Source organism: Macrobrachium rosenbergii, chromosome 53, assembly GCF_040412425.1.
Source record: "Macrobrachium rosenbergii isolate ZJJX-2024 chromosome 53, ASM4041242v1, whole genome shotgun sequence".
Classification (NCBI taxonomy): Eukaryota; Metazoa; Arthropoda; class Malacostraca; order Decapoda; family Palaemonidae; genus Macrobrachium; species Macrobrachium rosenbergii.
The window spans coordinates 44,738,025-44,757,448 of NC_089793.1; the positions used below are offsets into that span (position 1 = coordinate 44,738,025).

A 19,424-nucleotide genomic window follows, 5' to 3' on the forward strand; every position below is an offset into this window, starting at 1 on the left:
TTTCGTCTTCCCTCTCGATGCATTTCCTCGCTTTTCCCTCTTGAAACAAACCTGCGTCCCCTAGTCAGCTGTAGTTTTTAATCTGACAATCTTTGCAACTCTTACTCGATATATTTTGCCACGTGCCTCAGTCTCATTAACCATTAATTTTCTTGCTTTTATCTCTTCCTTGCATCCAGCATCATGACGACTTATACTTCCGGTGATTCGGGCACGTCAAACATACTGAGTGTGACAAGACAGACAGACTCACACTATTCACTATTTTAGGTTTCTTTATCAGATCCGGTCTCTGCTTGAGACATTGCTTGCACTTTGTATCCCACCTAACTTGTCAGATCCTGAATGTCACAACGATTCATTTCAAGGAATTCTGTTTCTAATTATAGTCACCATAGATCAGTGGCGAATCTAGAAATCTTTCATTGGGGGGACTTAGGATTACCATATACATACGAAACATGTACACAACTACAGTGTATATATATAGATATTTATATATGTATGCATACATATATATACATAAAGACATATAATTTACACCATATGCACACACATATATTGTATGTACTGAGAGAGAGAGAGATTATAATTATGAAGACTGTTACATGGTTTCCAACAGGTGAAGCTTGTAGCTTACACAGTAGCAGGTGAAGCTGCTTTGGCAAATACAGGCATTAAATACATGCATAAAGAAAAAAAACCCAAAATTATTATATACAGTAATTCTATTTTCAGTGGTTCTAGCAATATTTTTCTTGTGTGCAGTGGGTACACATTATCAAAATTTAATTATAGCTTTGAGATTTACACATTATTCTACCTACAAAAAATTCTGACCTGTGGGAAGACCTTTTGGAGAGGATGTTGATAACAGATTTAATGAAATTATCTGCTGTGTCATCTGAAATACTTCGGTGAATATGAAGCTTTGCAAGACCATCAACCTTTCAGAACCCATTGTTGCTCTCCTGTGTGACTTAGTGAAATTTTGTGAAGAAAACGTTTTCTCTGCTGTTGCTGATGACACACGTAATGTAACCTACATTTATTGAAAGAAAACAATGTTCTATTATGCATATACATTTGGGGGGGGGGCGGCACGTGACCAGGTGCCCCTCCTTAAATCCGCCACTGCCATAGATATGGAGAATATTATTAAAAGTCTCATCATTTATCAGCTCTTCGCGGCTGCCACAATTTATGACCAACATCTACATTACTGATCAGTGTTAGCGGCGAATCTACTTCAACAACCAAAGCTTTGCAACTTCCTAAATTCACCTTCACAGTATGTTGAATATCTTGTGTTCTCAATCTGTAAAGCTGATTAATTTGACAAAATCCGAAATACATCCTGTTGTTACATTGTTACCAGCACAATTATCACAAACCTGCATGGCTTCTCAAAATGATCATATTACTGACAGTAAAACCTTGTCAGCACATTATACTTGTCAAGCATGTGCTGCATACCCGACTTAATGGAACTAATGCCTTTACCATGAACAGCCTTTAAAATTTCACGATTACATTTTAGAACGATGCGGGCAGTCCCACCTGCAATAGGTTTCTTAAATAACACACCTGTACATCAATAAAAAACTGAGGATGATAGCTTCTGTTAACTAATGCACTAGCCACATTGTAGCCTCATTATTGCTATCACAAATCATCATTCTTGATTTTAATTTCCCGCTCTTTTCTGGCTTCAGCGTCTTCTACCATGTTACGCATCCCGATCGCTGTATTATCTCTAGTGCCTCCATCAGCAAGTTTAGCAACATTATTACTGGAATCAACATTACTTTTCTTCTCAGTGATATAACCTGAAGCTGTTGTAGACCTTATTACTAATAAATTCTTTTCCTTAACCTTATCTTTGCTAGGAGCAGTAATTCAATCTTTTCTATAAGATTATCAGCTTTCAAGTCAACTTCTCATGATTCAATTTTATTGTTAAGGTTATCAACATAAGGCCAACTTTCGAGAGCAAATTTACTAAGTCACCAGAAACATTTTTCCCACAAATATTTTCAAGTTCAGCAATCCTGCCATTTCACTCAGCAGCTTCGTCATCTTATAACCAGGCAACTTTTTTTTCTTTGGTGTCTGAATGGAGTGGTTGGCCCTAATATCAAGAAATACCTGGGGAGGAAACAACTGCCACTGAAGGCCTTTCCTGTGCTGGATAATGCACCTGCTTATACTTCAGGCATGGAGGCCAAGATGCTGCAGGAGTTTAATTTTGTAACAGTGAGGTTCTTGACCCTTAACACAACTCTCATCCAGCCCGTGAACCACCTGGTCATCTCTAATTTTAAGAAACTACACCAATTCAATATTCCAGAAGTGCTTTGGAATGACCTCTGGTACAAAGCTGACCCTTAAAGAATCCTGGAAGAACCACTTTAATGTCCTCCACTGCATATGCCTTTATAGACAAGCCAGGGCAGACATTTCTTACAGGATCATGAACTTTTCTTGGGGGAAACTGTGGCCAGATGCTGTGACAGAAAAGGACTTTGAAGGCTTTGAGGCTTAGCCCATAAACCATCAGGTCATCTCTAATTTCAAGAAACTACATCACAGCAATACTCCAGAGGTGCTTTGGAATGACTTCTGATACAATGCTGACCTTTAGAGAATCCTGGCAGAACCACTTTAATGTCCTCCACTGCATATGCCTTATGGATGAGCCAAGGTGGATATCTCTTACAGGATCATAAACTTTGCTTGGACGAAACTGTGGCCAAATGCTGTAACAGAAAAGGATTTTGAAGGCTTGAGGCTTAGCCTGTTGTGGAGGCTATTGTCTCTGGGCATGTCCATGGGCTCAAAGGTCAGTGATGATGATGCAGAGCAGTTAGTAGAGGAGCACAAAACAGAGTTCACCAAAGAAGAACTGCTGGACCTTCAGAGGGAGCAGCAACACATAGCAGCTAAGGAATTCGTCTTCAGAGGAGGTGACAGGAAGGAAGGATGTCCCTAGTTCATTTAGAAAAGAGATATGTGCAAAATGGGAGTACAGTAGTGCAAAGTTTCAATATAAAATATCACCCTGTCAAAGCCGCGGCAAACTGAACGACTATATATGTGATTTCTCAAATCAGGAACATTTTAAAATACAGGCAAAAAACAAACACCAAGGCTTGTTAAATTTGAATTAAAATGCTTTTATTTTCTGTATTATTTGGAGTCTGGATAGGAGTACCGAGATGATTTGGTATTTTGATAGCCCTCTGGAACGAATTAAGTCTAAGTACCGAGGTACCACTGTATATCTGTATAATGCTGAATGACAGAAATGATGCATCAGTTTAAAATGTTAACAGTTTTTTCTTTACCTATACAGGCAGTCCCCAGTTCATGATGGGGTACCGTTCTAGCAGCATAAGCCGAAAATCAGCATAAACCAGGATATCGTCGAAAATGACATAACCTGCATTTTGATTGAATATTTAATAAAAAAAAAAAAAAATAAAAATTTTGACCATTCTGCCCTTTTGGAGCTATATTTCTTCTGCTGGATCTGTGTCGTAGAGCCAGAACATGCGTTTAAGTCGGGAGATAATTTTTTATGAATATATTTGAAGAGCGTTGTAAACTCGGAACAGTGTAAGCCGAGTCCAGCTTAACCTGGGGACTGCCTGTACATGATGCCATCCATTTACTTGCAATACCTAGTCTAAAGTACTTTTTCTCTTGAAAATGTAGACAGATTATCAAAACTTCTCACCTTACTTTTGGCAGAGATCTATCTACAGATCTAAAGTGCCAAATAAGAGCATCAATCTCATCATGCTTGAACAGCCCACGATCTGATGTTGTGAAGCAGGTGTTGATGGGACACTTACCTAGGATGAAAGGTGTCTGACCAAAGCCAATATCGAAATGCTTGGCCCTGCCTTCCTCTACTACCATCTGCAAAGAAGTACTTCAAGTAAGACACAATTTGAAAACTTTTGTTTAACAGTCTGCGTGACTATATTGGTGTTACTTCTTACAACTCATGAAATGATTTAACTTCAGTTAGCACAACGAAATCCTTGTAGTTCACTAACTGATTAAGAGGCTGACCAATGCACACACCCAAATAATTCCTTTTCTAAACCTTTGTAGACATCCTACAAGCAAAGTGCCTGAAAGATCCACATGGGGGTTAGATTAAAATGTTGCAAGACAGATAGGAGTGGTGGATGGGAGAAGTCAGAGAAAGGATAGATGTAGGAGCAAAGCTGTGGGACATACAAGAGGCGTGGGAAGTGGGAATTAGCTATTTTTATGGATGACAGCACTGATAGGGACAGTGAGAGATAAAAAGTTTGTCAGAAATGATAGATGAATAGGAATGTGATCACAGATTAACGTTAAGACAGTAAATGGAAGCCAGTTAAGCAAGACTGTTAATTTTGATAGTGGAAGCATGGAAATGGTGGTTTCATACAGGTTGTCAAAGCATAACGTGTGTGACTATAGTATTACTTTTCCTCTCATATAGTTCCCCCTAGCACAGTTTTCAGTTGCAGCTTTGTGAAATTGGTAAGTTATATAATTTTCTCTTAAGGTCCAGAACTATTGACACTGTACATTAATTTCACACATAATTTAGGTTCAAGAACTGTTTTTTGATTAAGACAATAGAATTTTGTTAATTTTTATTTACACCTAAAAGGGCGTTAAATGCCATTTTCTCTGAGGTTTTACATATTCTGTGCATTCAAGATATATTTAAAGAATGCCCAAGTTGACCAGGATTATGTAATATCTACATGTAGTAATGCAGGCATATACCAGAAATATCTGGAGGTGAGCATGACTATATATTATGGGCAAGGAGTGAGAGAGAGAGGAGAGAGCAGACAGAGAGAGAGGATGTCAGGAAACTCTGACATCCTCCCAGTCATCTCAAGCAGAAAGAATTCAGTCCTTCAGTTCTGAGGAATTTATTTTTGCATTAGCTGGAAGCAAGCAGCTGTCCTAGGGAAAAGATCATATCAACTAATGTAATTTCACATCTAGAGTTACAATCAGCAAAGTGAAAATCGCTGTATGCTGATAGTGAATAAAATCTTATATTTTATCTTTTACTAGATGTTTTAATCACACAATTATAAAGCCACAGGCCACTGCTATCATTGTGTGAAGTAAAATTGGTGCCGTAACCAGAATAGAATTGGTGGAGTGGTTGGTGTGATTGTTTGTGATGGCATAAAAGTTAAATAGCCTATATTTCTGCATGGCAACAGAGATAGCAACGCAGGCTGGGGACGTGGGATTGGAAGTCATGGAAATGCAAAAATTTGTAACTGAAAAGCAGAACCTAGCCTAAACAGGGCAACAGAGAGAAAAAGAAGAAATTGAAAGACAAAGCAGGAAGCTGAAAGAAAGAGACAGGAAGCTGAAAGACAGAGGGAACCTGAACTTCAAGTAATAAGATTGATGGGTGAAACTGAAGGAAAGGAAGCAGCCCTAGCCACTGAAAAGCTAAAATTACTCAAATTTGATGAAATACACAATGACATGGACACTTTCAATGACATGGACACTCAATGAAAGATCTGAAGGGTTTGTATAGAGCCAAGGCTGGCATGGGGATGAGTAGGCTGTTCGACAAAGTCAATCACTAACAGGTAAATGTCTACACATGTTTTCTAGTGTGCCACCTGAGAAGGCCTTGAATAATGTTTGTTTGAAGAGAGCACTGTTAAAGAGATGTAGATGACTGAGGAGGGTTTTTAGATGAAATTCCATGACAATAAGCCAGATCAGGGTGAAACTGCATATAAATTTAGAGCTAAGCTGCAGATATTTCAACCAATGGATTGAAATGGCTGAATGCTGAAAAGAATTTGATGATTTGGCAGATTTGCTCATAAAGGAACATTCTGTCAGCACATGTTTGACCGATGGCAATATTCCTCAAGGAAAAAGCACCTAGTAACTTTGGTGAGATGGTGAAGCTTGAGGAGTGGTACCTGCAGGCTCATGAGCTAAGCTTAGTTGACTGTCAGAAGCCAATCAAGAAGTGTAATGGGGGTATCCAGAGACCCAAGGACTACAAGATAGCTGAGCAGAAGCAGAAAGACAAAAGTGAGGGTAGGAGCTTTATGTAAAAAGTAAAGACCAGCAGAAGTTCAAGCAAAGGCAGTGAGTACTATGGTAGTGGAAGAACTGAGGGAGGTGATAACAATTTGTGAGGATGTCAACATAGCCCAACTGTGTTAAGTGCATGTGGATCCGAGGAGGAGAGGAGGAGGCACCATAATTTACTAGTTGGTGAAGGGTATGTAAACAAGAAGGTAAACATACTATAAAATAAGATGCAGTTGTGCATAGAAGTTTGGTAACTGAGGACCAATTAACCGATAAAAAATGGGTTTGTGTACTAATTGATAGAGTATCCATAGATAACCAGTTGTACAGTAGTCTTTTGAAACATCCCATATTATGAACACGAGTTGCATGCTATGTACCAAGATAACCCTATTTGTGGCCTCATTCTTGGTAAATCCTGGTGTAGGAGATACCCAGGTAATGAAGCTGGCCCATGAGTCACTTGTCAGTGGTCATTTTGGGGCTAAGAAGGCTGCTGATAGTATAAACAGCAGTTTTCATTGGCCATGAGTGGTTGTGGAAGTCACCAGATTTTGCAGGTCATACAACACTGCCACAAGACTGCACTGAGGGAATGTACCATTACGAAACCACTTGGAAGATGCTGTTGCTGGAAGAGCCATTCAAGAGAGTAACTGCAGACATGACTGGACCTATATTACTAGTGTTGGAGAAAGTCAACAGGTACATCCTGATAGTATTAGACTTGCTATAAGGTACCCAGAGGCAGTAGCACTCTCTAAAACAGAAAATGAGTGAGTAGCAGATGCACTACTTGGGATGCTCAGCAGGGTAAGATACCCCAAAAGAAATGCTCAATGACTGAGGTACCAAATTTACTTCTGAGATGATGAGCGAGGTAAGGTGTCTGGTGAACACTAAGCAGCTGTTTTTGAATCTGTATAACCCAAGATGCAACAGGCTGTGTGAAAGGATCAATGGTGTGCTGAAGTCTATGCTGTAGATATACCAGGACAGACCAAAAGAGCGGGACTGGTATCTACCAGCAATCCTGTTTGCATATTTAAAGGTACCACAGTTGAGCACTAGATTTTTACTATTCAAACTACTGTACAGAAGGCCTGTAAGAGGACTGACATTCAGGTGAAGAGTCTTCAATTATCTACCAACATCAACTGTATGGTCCATGCAATTAAGCAATTCTTTGACTTCACATTGCCCTCTCCACCTCCTGTCCCATCTTGAAATGACGTTCCCTGATCCTCTTGTTGTAGCGATTCTTCTAGCTTCCCTGTGCCACACATACTCTCTTGGGCAAGTTGACAGGTCTGCAGTTTGTAATTCCTTGAAAATAAAGGAACTAAGGAGGCAAAAAAACCAGTGTTGCAGAGGAGCTGGCCATATGAAATCAAGAAGGTAGTTAATCACATGGAACATAAGGTTGATGTCAGTGGAGAGATGAAGACTTTCCACAGGAACATCCTGACCGGCTACATGAGAAGGAAGTGAATGAAGCAGCAGCAGCTGTCATTGAAGAAGAGAAATACCTGAGTGCTACCGTTACCGAGGAAGAAGTCAGTGAGGACCAAATAAACCTGGATGAGGACTGGTTGGAATTTTAATTGCAGAATGAAGAGATGTACCAAGGTGTCAACATTTGTGATGACTTAAGAAAGCAGTAGAAGAAGGTACTGTATTGCATTTGCTGGGGGAATACTAAGACCTTTTAAACAACAATTCAGTAAAGAATCTGTTCCGAGAACACTGCATCAAAGTGGTGACAGAGCAGCCAGTTAGAGCAACATCTATATAATGTTCGTCAGTAATGACGGTGAGGAAGAACGATGGATCAAACAGCTTGTGTGTGGATTACCACTGACTAAATGCCAAAACCAAGTTTCATAACTGATCTATGGGAGATGCTGAGGCTATGATTTTTCACCAAGGTGTACAAGAGCAAGGGATATTGGCAGATCCTAATGGAAAAAGTTTCAAAGTAAAAGACAATATTCAATGTTGTGTGTGGAATGATTGAATGACTAAGTTATCTGGCACTGGAACTACAGTGGTCATTGATGGCAATATCAATGAAGGTAAATGATACATTAAACAAAGGTATTATAAATGTAATGTAAAAGTAATTAATGTGATTAAATATTTAAAAACTAAAGCTTCTGCTCAAAACCTGCTAATTAAGCAAAATATACCACATCCTCTCTAAGGATCTTGGCAAGGATGAACCTGACATCCCTGCTATGAGTCTCAGAGGTGCTGATTTTACAAGACTGGGGCATTCAGCCAATAAGTGCCTCATAGTCAATGGGACCAAACTTGCCACAGAAAGGCTGGTAATCATGAAACAAAGTATTTATGCTTTACCTATGTATAGCCTATGCACAATAGGCATAATACTATCTCCCATCTACTGATCATATTCCCATATTTCCAAGGAGATATCACACTCGCGATTTCTTTCACCTTGTTTGGATTCACAAAGTCCAAATGTTTTTGCCAGATGTCATTAACTATAATTTTTATTTGTGAGAAAAAATCCTTAAACGTTGGTGGATATCTTGTTAGTTATTCAGCTGCAGTTTGCTTTGCTAGTGTATCTGCCTTTTGTTTCCTTAGACTCCCACACGTGCTGGCACCCAACAAAAGTTTACTTGTATTCGTCAGTGAATTACTGTGTGGAGTCACAGCTGAATTTTCAAAACCAATGGATTATCTAAATTTGAGCACCAATCCTTTACAATACACTTTTTGAGTCACTAAAAATGGCAAAACTTCGTACATCCCTACTTTCTCAGTGGCAGTTTAAACAGCATATAACTCCAGTATAAAAATGGATATTATAGTGGGAAGTGTGCCTCTACAGTAAAATTTATTACTGTAAACTCCAAGTCCAGTGCCATCACTGGATTTTTAACCATTTGTGAAAATATAAGTTGAGCCTCTATGTTCACCATGTTCAGTAAAAACAGAGTGGGTCTACACATCTGTCATGTTATTCTTGTTGGCAATGAAATATTTACAGAATGATATTTCTGGTAACCTCCTACGAGGGGTTGAAAGGAAGCACTTCATTTCTGGCTTTGTTATAGTTATTCAATATTTGTACCCTCTAGCCATAGAGTTGAGGGGATTTTGGTGAAGTTCTAAAAGCACTGTAGCCAATCTAATCTCAGTGTGATGAACAGAATCTACAATCTTTATTCAGCTTGAGGTGGCTGATGAATATATTTCAAACCTAGAACTCAGTTTTGAGAAGATGAGGGCTTTGTATAATTCTTTTAAAAATGTTTTGTGATCTGCATCCCATGAAGCATGGGCCAACACTTTCAAAATATTCAAAGCCTGCAAACAACTGACTTTCAAGTCTTCCAAATGGGAACCCATATCAGTCTGTGGTCAAATATTAACCCTAAAAAGCAGGTTGCGTCTACACAAGGAAATATCCAGAAGTAAATACATACCTTGAATATGGCAAAAATTAACTATGACACTTTTACTTGTGAAGAATTCAAAACAATTTAGGTCAGCCTGGTGAGTTATCTTATCAATCACGAGTTGAAACTTCCTTTAAACCACTACCAGCAAATAATATGGGAAGGTCATCTACAAAAAAAAAAAAGAGTGAATAAAACATCATTGGGATGATGTAGGAAATCCCATTTACAGGAAAGGCAAGCAGTGTTACATTTAGCACACTACCCTGGGGAACTCCTTTCACTTAGCATTTTCTTTCAGAGAGTGTATTGCCTGCTCTGACTTATAAAATCTGATGAGCCAAGACTGCTTGGATAAAAAAGGTAACTTTCCTATCAAGCCTGATTCAAGATTAGTTTTAAGTATAATGTTTCTTCAGGCAGTGTCAAATGATTTTTCAGGGTCAAAAAATATAGTAATATAATGCTTCTTGGAGGGAAATGCCTCACAAATGGAGGATTCAAGCTAAATCAACACATCAGTTGCAGAGTGCATTCCATGGAAGCTACATTGAACAGGTGATAAGATACCTTTTTCCTCTAGATACCATGCCAGTCCTATACAGTATTTACCATCTCCATAATCTTACACAGTAGCAAGTCAAAGCAACTAGTCAATAATTTGCTGTTAAGCCAATATTATATTTATTTTACAATTACTTACAAGTAAAATAAAGAGCTTCGTGCTAAAAGATACATGCCTTATTACAGTATATGGAACCTCACCAGGGCCAGGAGCTGAATCAAACTCTTTCAGCAAAAGGCTGATTGTAAGGTCCACAACCTTTGTGCCGTGAAATCTAATGGTTTCATTATTTCTCTGATTTTGTACTAGTTTCATGGAGAAACTTAAGGGTTTCATGATACTCTCAAGAAATGCTCAGCCAAGGCATTGCTTACCTCAGTTACACCAACCATGCATTGACCATTCACTTTTAAAGTTGGTGGTGGATATGTGAAGAGGTTCAATTTTCCTGCTAACTTTCTTACTTTCCTCCATACAACAGATAGTGGTGTTCTTCTATTTACTGAGATGAAAGATGACCATGACTGGCATCTAGATGCTTTTACTGCATGACAGAACTGTGCTCTACATTTCTCATAATTATGTTTTCCTCTGTAAAATGTCTAAAGCATCAAGTTAAAGCTCTTCTTGTAGTTTGGTGCAAAGTGGTGAGTTCAGATGACCACCAAGGAACTGGTCTTCATCAGAATAGACATGTGGTCCTGGGGATGAAATTAATTCCTGCTGTATGAAGTTTCATTTAACAAGTCAGTAGCATGTCTGCACTTTGGAACTCCTTTGCATTGCCTTCAATATCACTTGACTCTTGGAAAATTTCCAGTCTACTTTTTCAAGATCCCACTGTGGTGATCTCTGAATGTGTAAACTCTGGTTGGTATTAATAATTATTGGTGCACGGTCACTTGTGTGCCGGTCATATTGCGTTCTCCATTCAAAGTCAATAAGACAGTTAGGACTTGCAATAGAAAGGCTAATCCATGGCACAGTACCTGTCTAAGCATGAAAATGTGTGGGCTCTCCTATATTACAGAGTCCAACATCCTCACTTTTTATAAGTTATGATAGGAGATTGCCCTTTGTTCTGGCTAGAACATCACCTTACAGAGGATGTCTGCCATTTAAATCCCCAAGTAACATGAATGGCTGAGGGAGGTGATGAATCACGGCAACAATATCATAATACAGAATAGGAGGCGAGTATAAATGGCACATGGTGTATCTTCTCCCTACATCAATTTGCACAGCTACCACCTGCAAAGGGGTACATAGGGTAAAAGGTATTTGGGGAGTGTCATGATGGACATAAAGGAGACTTACACCGTGATTCCCGATTTACTGATCATAAGGAGTTCTATAACTCAAATATTTGCTAGGGAAGGGAGTGTTCCAGAAGGAAGGAAGCAAGACTGGCTATCTGGCCTTCCATGTGTTACATCTGATACACAGTTCCTTTGTTGGGCGAGTTGGTAGAGTTGTCGGCTAGCACTCACTAGGCCCGAGTTCGATTCTCCGGCCGGCTGATGAGGAATTAGAGGAATTTATTTCTGGTGATAGAAATTCATTTCTCGCTATAATGTGGTTCGGATTCCACAATAAACTGTGGGTCCCGTTGCTAGGTAACCAACTGGTTCTTAGCCTCGTAAAAACAAGTCTAATCCTTCGGGCCAGCCCTAGGAGAGCTGTTAATCAGCTCAGTGGTCTGGTAAAACTAAGGTATACTTAATTTTTTTTTTTTACATCTGATACAGCAAAGTGGAAATCCTTGGACACAAGGTCAGTCGCAATAGGATCACTGTGGATAAAGCGAAGCTGATGAAGATGTAGGATGCAACACCACTAATGACCAAAATGCGAGTGAGATAATTTCTATGCTTGACACTCTAATACAGGAAGTTTGTAAACAACTATGCAATTCTTGCATCACCTCTGACTGACCTTGAAGAAGAGGTGACTGAACAAGGTGGAGTAGAAGAGTCTCAACAAAAAGCATTTAAAGGACTGAAGCAGGCTTTAGGAAATGCACCAATACTATGAATACCAGAGTTCAATAAGACTTTCATCCTAAGGACAGATGCTTCAAATGAAGACCTAGAAGGCACACTAATGCAAGAGTTTGGGATGGTATATTTCTAGTTGCAACTACTGTACCATCGGAAAGGACTGCCTAGTGATAACAGTTGTAGTAAAGAGATTCCATCTTCACTTGCCTGATTGACAAGCATACCAGTAAAGCTCAGATTTGGTGCAGATTACCTCAGCAGGCTAAATTAAAATAAAGAATTATGAAATTATTTTCCTTAAATGAGGGTGTCTTATCAAAGCATAATTTATGCAATGAATAATTTTCTTTTGTATTGTTCCTCTAGCACTGTTTTCTGTTCTGGTTTTGAGAGATTGATAAGTTATATAATTTTCTCCTAAGTCCCAGAACTACTGACATAGTCTATATTAATTTCATGCACAAGTTAGGTTCAAGAAATGTTTTTTAAGACAAGTGAAATTTTGTTAGTTTCCATCTATGTTTAAAAGCATGGTATCTATAATTTTCTCAGAGTTGACCAGGATTATGTAACTTCTACTTGTGATAATGCAAGGATACACAAGAAATGCCTGGAGCTGAGTATGATTACATATTATGGCTAAGAAGCAAGAGATACAGAGAAAAGAGAAAGGACAGAAAAAGGGAAACCCTGAAATCCTCCCATTCGTCTCAAGCAAAAAGGAGAATTCAGTCTTTCAGTTCAGAGGAATTTATTTTAGTGTTAGCTGGAAGAGAGCAGCAGCTCTAAGGAGAAGACCCCTGTCAACTAGTGTCAAACCCCATCTACGAATTACATTTGGCCAAAGTGGAAATCATTTTGCGGAGGCAGTGAATAAAATTTCATATTTTAAAGCCACAGGCGACCGCTATCATAGAGACTCCTTGTGCACATTGTGTGACACAAGTGTTGGTGAGTGAACATACCAGATGATGGTAGGACAAGTGAAAAGGTAAGCCTTTGGAATAGGTGAAGCATGGAAGGCATGTGCAAAAGATTTGGAAATGAAGGGTTTCTTTGAACCCAAAGTTAGAATTGATGAAAGGATTGCTGGGCTAACTCTCCTTTATGGGAGTGATGTGTTGATGTTCGGTGCAATTGAAAGAAAAAGATTGAAACTACTGAAATAAATTGCTTATGTACATACTATACATGGAATAAAAAGAACTGAATGAGAGAGAGAGTGAGGAGATGAAAAGTGGTAAAAAGGTTAATGTAAGTGAAAAGTGTTTTGAGATGGTTTGATTATTTGGATAGATTAGTGTATAATCACAGTTTTGGGAGGAGGGACGAGAGGTCAACCTGAAAACTGCTGGGCTGATGGTGTGCCACAGGTTTGGGAATGGAAGAGCCTCAATATTTATGAAGTGACAGTAAGGATTGTAAGTCGAGGTGAACTGCACAGTGTATGAAAGTGTTTGCATACTGCTGATGAGCACTCTGGATAATGTCGCGAAAGTTTTTCTGGGACCACCTATTACTAGGAAAAGCAGTTTATTACTGAATACAAATATCGATGTCTGTGTTTGTATGGACATATTAATTGTAATATATTATAAACGAATGAACAGCCCAAAAAAGCAAATACTTCCCAAACGTTTCTCTTACCTCATTCCAAAACAGTATTTTCTTTAGATTCGGATTTATAGAACCTTTCGCCACGGGTTTCTCAACATATATATCCTGTGGAGGATCTCTTAACTGGGCAGCAATCTTGTTCTGGAACGGAAATTTGGAGTCACCAGGACCTCGAAGGGGTAGTGAAGAACTATCCTCAGGTGCCGAACTTTTGACAGAAGACTTGGCACTGTGTAAAGAATATGCAAGCTGTTCACTTTTCCACGTATTTTTAGAATCTGCAAGCATGTTGGGGGCGGGGTCTAAGAATGCTTTTGGATTCACTATATTATTATTATTATTAAAATAGTTTAACCAGACCACTGAGCTGACCATCAGCTCTCATAGGGCTGGCCCGAAGGATTAGGATGGAATGACAAGTCTAGGCTAGAAGCCTAGCACTGGGACCTAATAAGTCACTTGTCAATGATGATGAATGAAAATGAAATTAAAAGCTGTAAAAAGGTATACGCTTTCATACTGGAACACACTCATACAATAAATACATTTAAACTCATGCTTCCATACATACTCACTAAAAAGGTATATAAAAATTCAAAATAAATTAGTAAAATCATAAAATTTACTTGTTTTAAAATTCATTATTCTGCTATTTTTTTTTTTATATTTCTTCTACTCACTTCTGCACCTTCTCATAAACATTAAAAATGGGTGCTATTGAGAACGTTGAAGATTCTGACAAAATTTCTTCATCGGTCTATTTCCGAAATTTGATAATCGCTGCAGGTTATCTTTGGACATTCACACAGTATATGCTTAACTGTTACTCAGCATTACTGCAATCTGGGCATTTGGGAAGAGGGCCACATGGACTGTTCATTAAGTGTCCATGTGTCAATCGAGTATGGTCATTCGAAGACGTGTCAGAATACTGGTGCTTTGTCTTTCTCTCTGATATGATGAATCCCATTTTCCAACACTGGATTTTATCTGTTTTTATTTATTATTTTCAGGTTCTTCGTCCCATATTTTGCCATTTTTTACAAGGACTGTTTTTATATATCTTGCATAGTCACCGATAGGGATGTCTACATTTGTTCTTGTCATGTGGACCGCTTTAGCTGCTTTATCAGCTCCCTTCATTTCCTCTCTCTTAATCCCTAATACATACAGGATCCAACATATTTCAACATTTTTTCCCCTTATTATACAATTTATGGAGGAGATTTTATATGTTGCACAATATTATTTTTGGGATTATAGCTTGAATAGTTTCTCATAGCACTTCTGAGTCGCTATAAATTACAAAATTATTATATGAGACTTCAATTATTTTTATGGCTGATACTATTGCACATAACTCAGCTGTATATACAGAGGCTTTGTCTGGGAAGGAGAACTGATACGCTTGTTTTGGGATACTGCAGCATATCCCACTCGTATTGTGATTTAGATCCGTCAGTGTATATTGCGTAATGTGGACCCGATTATATGTCTACTACGTTGTCTTTGGTATTCTGAGTATATGAATGATTTTTTGATAAATATTTATGTACAATTATTTTATTCATTGTCCAAGGAGGAGGCAATTTTAACATTACAGGTAATTGTATATACATATTTAGCGGACCAACAATCTTCTAGCCCCATCAGAAAGAAGGTGATGATTGTTTATAAACACATCTCTTGTCCAACACTTGTTGGAGAATCATTTGTCTGAATTCTCAGAGCACTTTATCGTTACTAGTTTCATGGAGAGACAGAGGTAGTTCACCACATCCAACTTGTAAAGATGATGTTGGTGATGATCGAAAGCTCCTGAACATATTCTACAGACCCTCACATGGAATTGGTCTACCGTTTTCAGCACTGCATCTGATGCCGAGCCATATATTTCACTTCCATAATCAACGATAGACAGCACTGTTGCTTTATACAATAAAGTAAGGGTATGTCTATCGGCTCCCAAGTAGTGTCTTGACAGTTTTTAATAGGTTTAATGCTCTTTTTTACATTTTGATTTCATGTATGTTATGTGGGCTTTCCAGTTCATGTGAGCATTAAATACCAACTTAAAAAATTTTGCTGTTTGGCCAATTGGTATACTATGGTTTGATTTTTATGTCATTTCTTCTCTCCTTTTTCCATTTTTTGTTTTTATAAAACATGATTGCTTGGGTTTTATCTATGGAAAATTTAAAGCCTACAGATAAAGCCCATTCATCTATTTTTACTATGCTTTTGTTAATGATTCGTTCTGCATGTTTTATTCGAGATGCTGAATAATATATGGCAAAATCATCCATATACAGGCTACTTTTTACTATCATCAGTAGGTAGATTTTTACGATATCATTAATTGCTAACGTAAACAGTGTGCCACTAAGGACGCTTCCCTGTGGAACACCATTTTCTAGAGGAAATGTTCTAGACAGAACATCATCTATTCTCACCTGAAAACTGCGATGTCAAAAAGTTTTGTATAAACCTAGGTAAATGTCCACAGATGTTGTTGTTTTGTAAAGTTTTAATATAGCATACCATGTAGTATCGTATGCTTTTCAATGTCAAAAAGACAGCTGGTAATTTGTTTTCGTTCAAACCTCGGCGTATATGGTCTTCTGGGTTACAGAGAGAATCTAATGTAGATCTGTTACACTGTGACCCAAACTGAGTGGGAGTTAAAATTTTATTTCTCTCGTATGTGCCATGTGTTATCGAGCATTTACCATTTTCTCTAGTAATTTGTACAAACAATTTGTTAAAGAACAGGGTCTGTAATTGCTTTACATTACTGGGATCTTTTCCATTTAGATTGGAATACTTATGGTTTGCGCCATTCATCAGGAAATAAATTTTAAGCCATATGGTTATAAACTCTAACAAGTATGTTCTAAAGGTGCATGGCATATCATTTCAAAACAAATATTGTCACCTCCAGGGGCAGATTTATTGTCAACAGAGCAAATTCTAGCTCTTCCATACTAAATTTTCATTATAATATATATCTTCTACTGTTTTCAAAATTTATTGTTATTAATTCTATATTATTTTTCTTGTGCGGAAATGCTCATCTAAATTTGTTAAGCATTTACTTTACAAATTTCACCTATTACATTAATTTCTTTTAGATCAAGTATTCTTTCCCATCTTTTATTATGGCATGTCTAGGTGGTTTAACAGGGTACCATTTATTTTCCTGAATTTTCCCATATTTTGTATGAGTATTTTTAGAGAGATCTGATACATATTTTTCCATGAAATGATTCTTCCTGAATTACTTCTCTTTAAACTTTGCAGATATTTTATTATAAAGAGGTTTTAATGTATCACTCTATCAATAATATAGTTAGTTTTTTGTAAGGTTCCTCACTAATATCGGCAAAGTTTTGTTTAATTTACTGAATTTTCTATTCAAATTATTAGTCGTCTTCCAACCTGGTGTTTTAGTTTTGACACTGTTAGTTTTTCAGACCACCATGGACTTTGTGGTTTTGTTGGATGAGATTTGGATTTGGTATTGCTTGATTAGCAGCATTTTAAAGAAATCACCAAGAAATTCATTAGTTTCATTATGGTCTTTCAAATACCAAATGGTGGATATTCCTGGTGTGAATTCATATTGTTCCCAATCTGCTTTATAAATGTTACATCAGGGCATGTTTGATGGGTTATTTTGCAATAGCAGAATTAATATGGGGAAATGATCAATGAAAGTAAGCTGTTCCACTGTATTCTTAGCTTAATCTATTTAATATGTTTGTTGTACATAGAGTTAGGTCGATTGAGGAATATGTTCCATGTGTTTTAGAAAATATGTGCTGATTTCTGTTATCATTTATATAGCACATGTCATATGAATCTATGAATTCTTATTTTATTTCCTGTTTCTATTTGATTCTGTACAATTACAGTCCCACATTGGGTTGTGGGCATAAAATCACCTACTATTAACGTTGGTTCCTTAGTATTATTAAGTAACTCTTTTGAGTTTGTCAACGCCATAATTTTTATTAGGTTGATTGTACAAATTATGAATTACATAATTATCGTTTTTTATTCGTATTCTAATACTCGACGTTTGCAAATCAGTAAAGTTTACAGGTACTTTGTCATAACATACTTTGTTATGTACATATATAGCAGTTCCTAAATTCCTTCTTCCTCTCTAGATGAAGATGCTAAGGTATATTTACCTATCGTTTCATTGTTTGTTGACATGTTGCAAAACATAATATCATTGGTTCATATTCTTCTTTTAATAACCGCTGTATTTCTCCTAGGTAATCGTCTGTAGACCATTTACGTTCCATTGTATAATATAAGTATTGAAAATATATTTTTTTATAGCGGCCGGGTTTTACTCTCTTTTTTTATATTGTCAATTTGGAATTGTTCTAATAATTTACTCACGACATTCATCTGTTTTTCCTTATAATAGACTAAGTGCTCAATGCACATGCACCCTTTTTCATGGTTACTCAAATCTGTGTTTTCTTTTTTCATATTTCATAAAATTATGTAATGTTTGTTAAAGCATCTTTTGTTATGCTTGTTGTTATTGCATAATTCAATGAAACCATCATTACATCCTTAAGCATGCTATTATCATGCGGCTTCTCTTTTCATTTGCTCTGTACCAATTGTATGAGAAGGAGTAATCTCTTCTCCTTGAGTTACAATCATTATCATCTGGCTTGCATGATTCTCTTCACTCTTCAGTCTTCTGACATTTGCCTTCATAGGTTCTATTATTATTTTAGGAGATAAGGGTATATTCTTAGCTTGTTTTTGTTTTTGTTCTTTCATCTCCTCTTTATCTTTGGTTTAACCGATGTTTCTCTAATAATAGTTGGTTTCTTCGTTTGGTGGTGTTCTCTCCAAAGGCCTTTTTTTATCTTTACTTCAGCTCATCTCTCACCCTCTCTCTGTTAATTTTTAGTAGTAGACTTCTGTGTGTCTATTTTGTATTAATATTTCAAATGAATTGATAAAATATTATCCATCTCATTTGTAATTGGTTTTTATTCTCTATTTTATTTTTTATTTCTAAATTATTAATTTTTTCGAGATTTACTTTTCTGTGCTCTGTTATTTCTATCTGTTTCGTTTTGTTTCATTTTTGCTCTTGTTATTGAGGAATATGTAAATGTTTCTAGATGGATCTTTGCATTCTCTCACTTTAATTCCAATTTAGCCTCTCTGGAGGACATCCCTGTTCGTTCTTGTAAATATTTCAGTTCTGTATTGTATATGTAGTACACACACTTTTGGATCTAGCATGATGATCCTGTCCACAGTTTACACATTTTGGTTCACTACATTTCATTGTGTGGTATGTCTGTCAGATCCACAATACACATACAGGTTCATTATTACAGTTTTTTCTTCTTTGTGTGTCCATACTAATACAATTCTTGACATTGTAGTGTTTAAAACATAAGGCCTCAGTTCCTATTTTGGCCCAAATTTTTTTGTTTTTTGAGGTAACCTTGGCCTCAAATTTTATTTTGCAATTTTAATGCCTTATTATTTTGTTTACTTGGTATTGTATATACCTACAGTCTTGGATTTTGGTATATCTCATTTCTAAGAGTCCAACAGTATATTTTTGTCAACTGGTCTGTCATTATTTTCAGGAAGTACAATAGTACCCTGAATGCTAGTCTATAGTGTCATGCTTTTACTTTACATTTATATTGTCAACACTTTTAT

General features: G+C 37.1%; 1 protein-coding gene across 3 annotated transcripts in view; it reads right to left on the reverse strand.

Moving 5' to 3' along the window:
* LOC136834427 (alpha-(1,3)-fucosyltransferase C-like) overlaps positions 1–19,424 on the reverse strand; it is a 107,871-nt gene that overhangs the window by 51,828 nt on the left and 36,619 nt on the right. For all 3 annotated transcript variants that reach the window (XM_067097023.1, XM_067097022.1, XM_067097021.1), the window contains exons 3-4: positions 13,740–13,938; positions 3,740–3,924 (exon numbers count right to left, since the gene is read on the reverse strand). In XM_067097023.1, the coding sequence (XP_066953124.1) occupies positions 3,740–3,924; positions 13,740–13,938 (384 nt within the window). The remainder of the gene's footprint in view (positions 1–3,739; positions 3,925–13,739; positions 13,939–19,424) is intronic.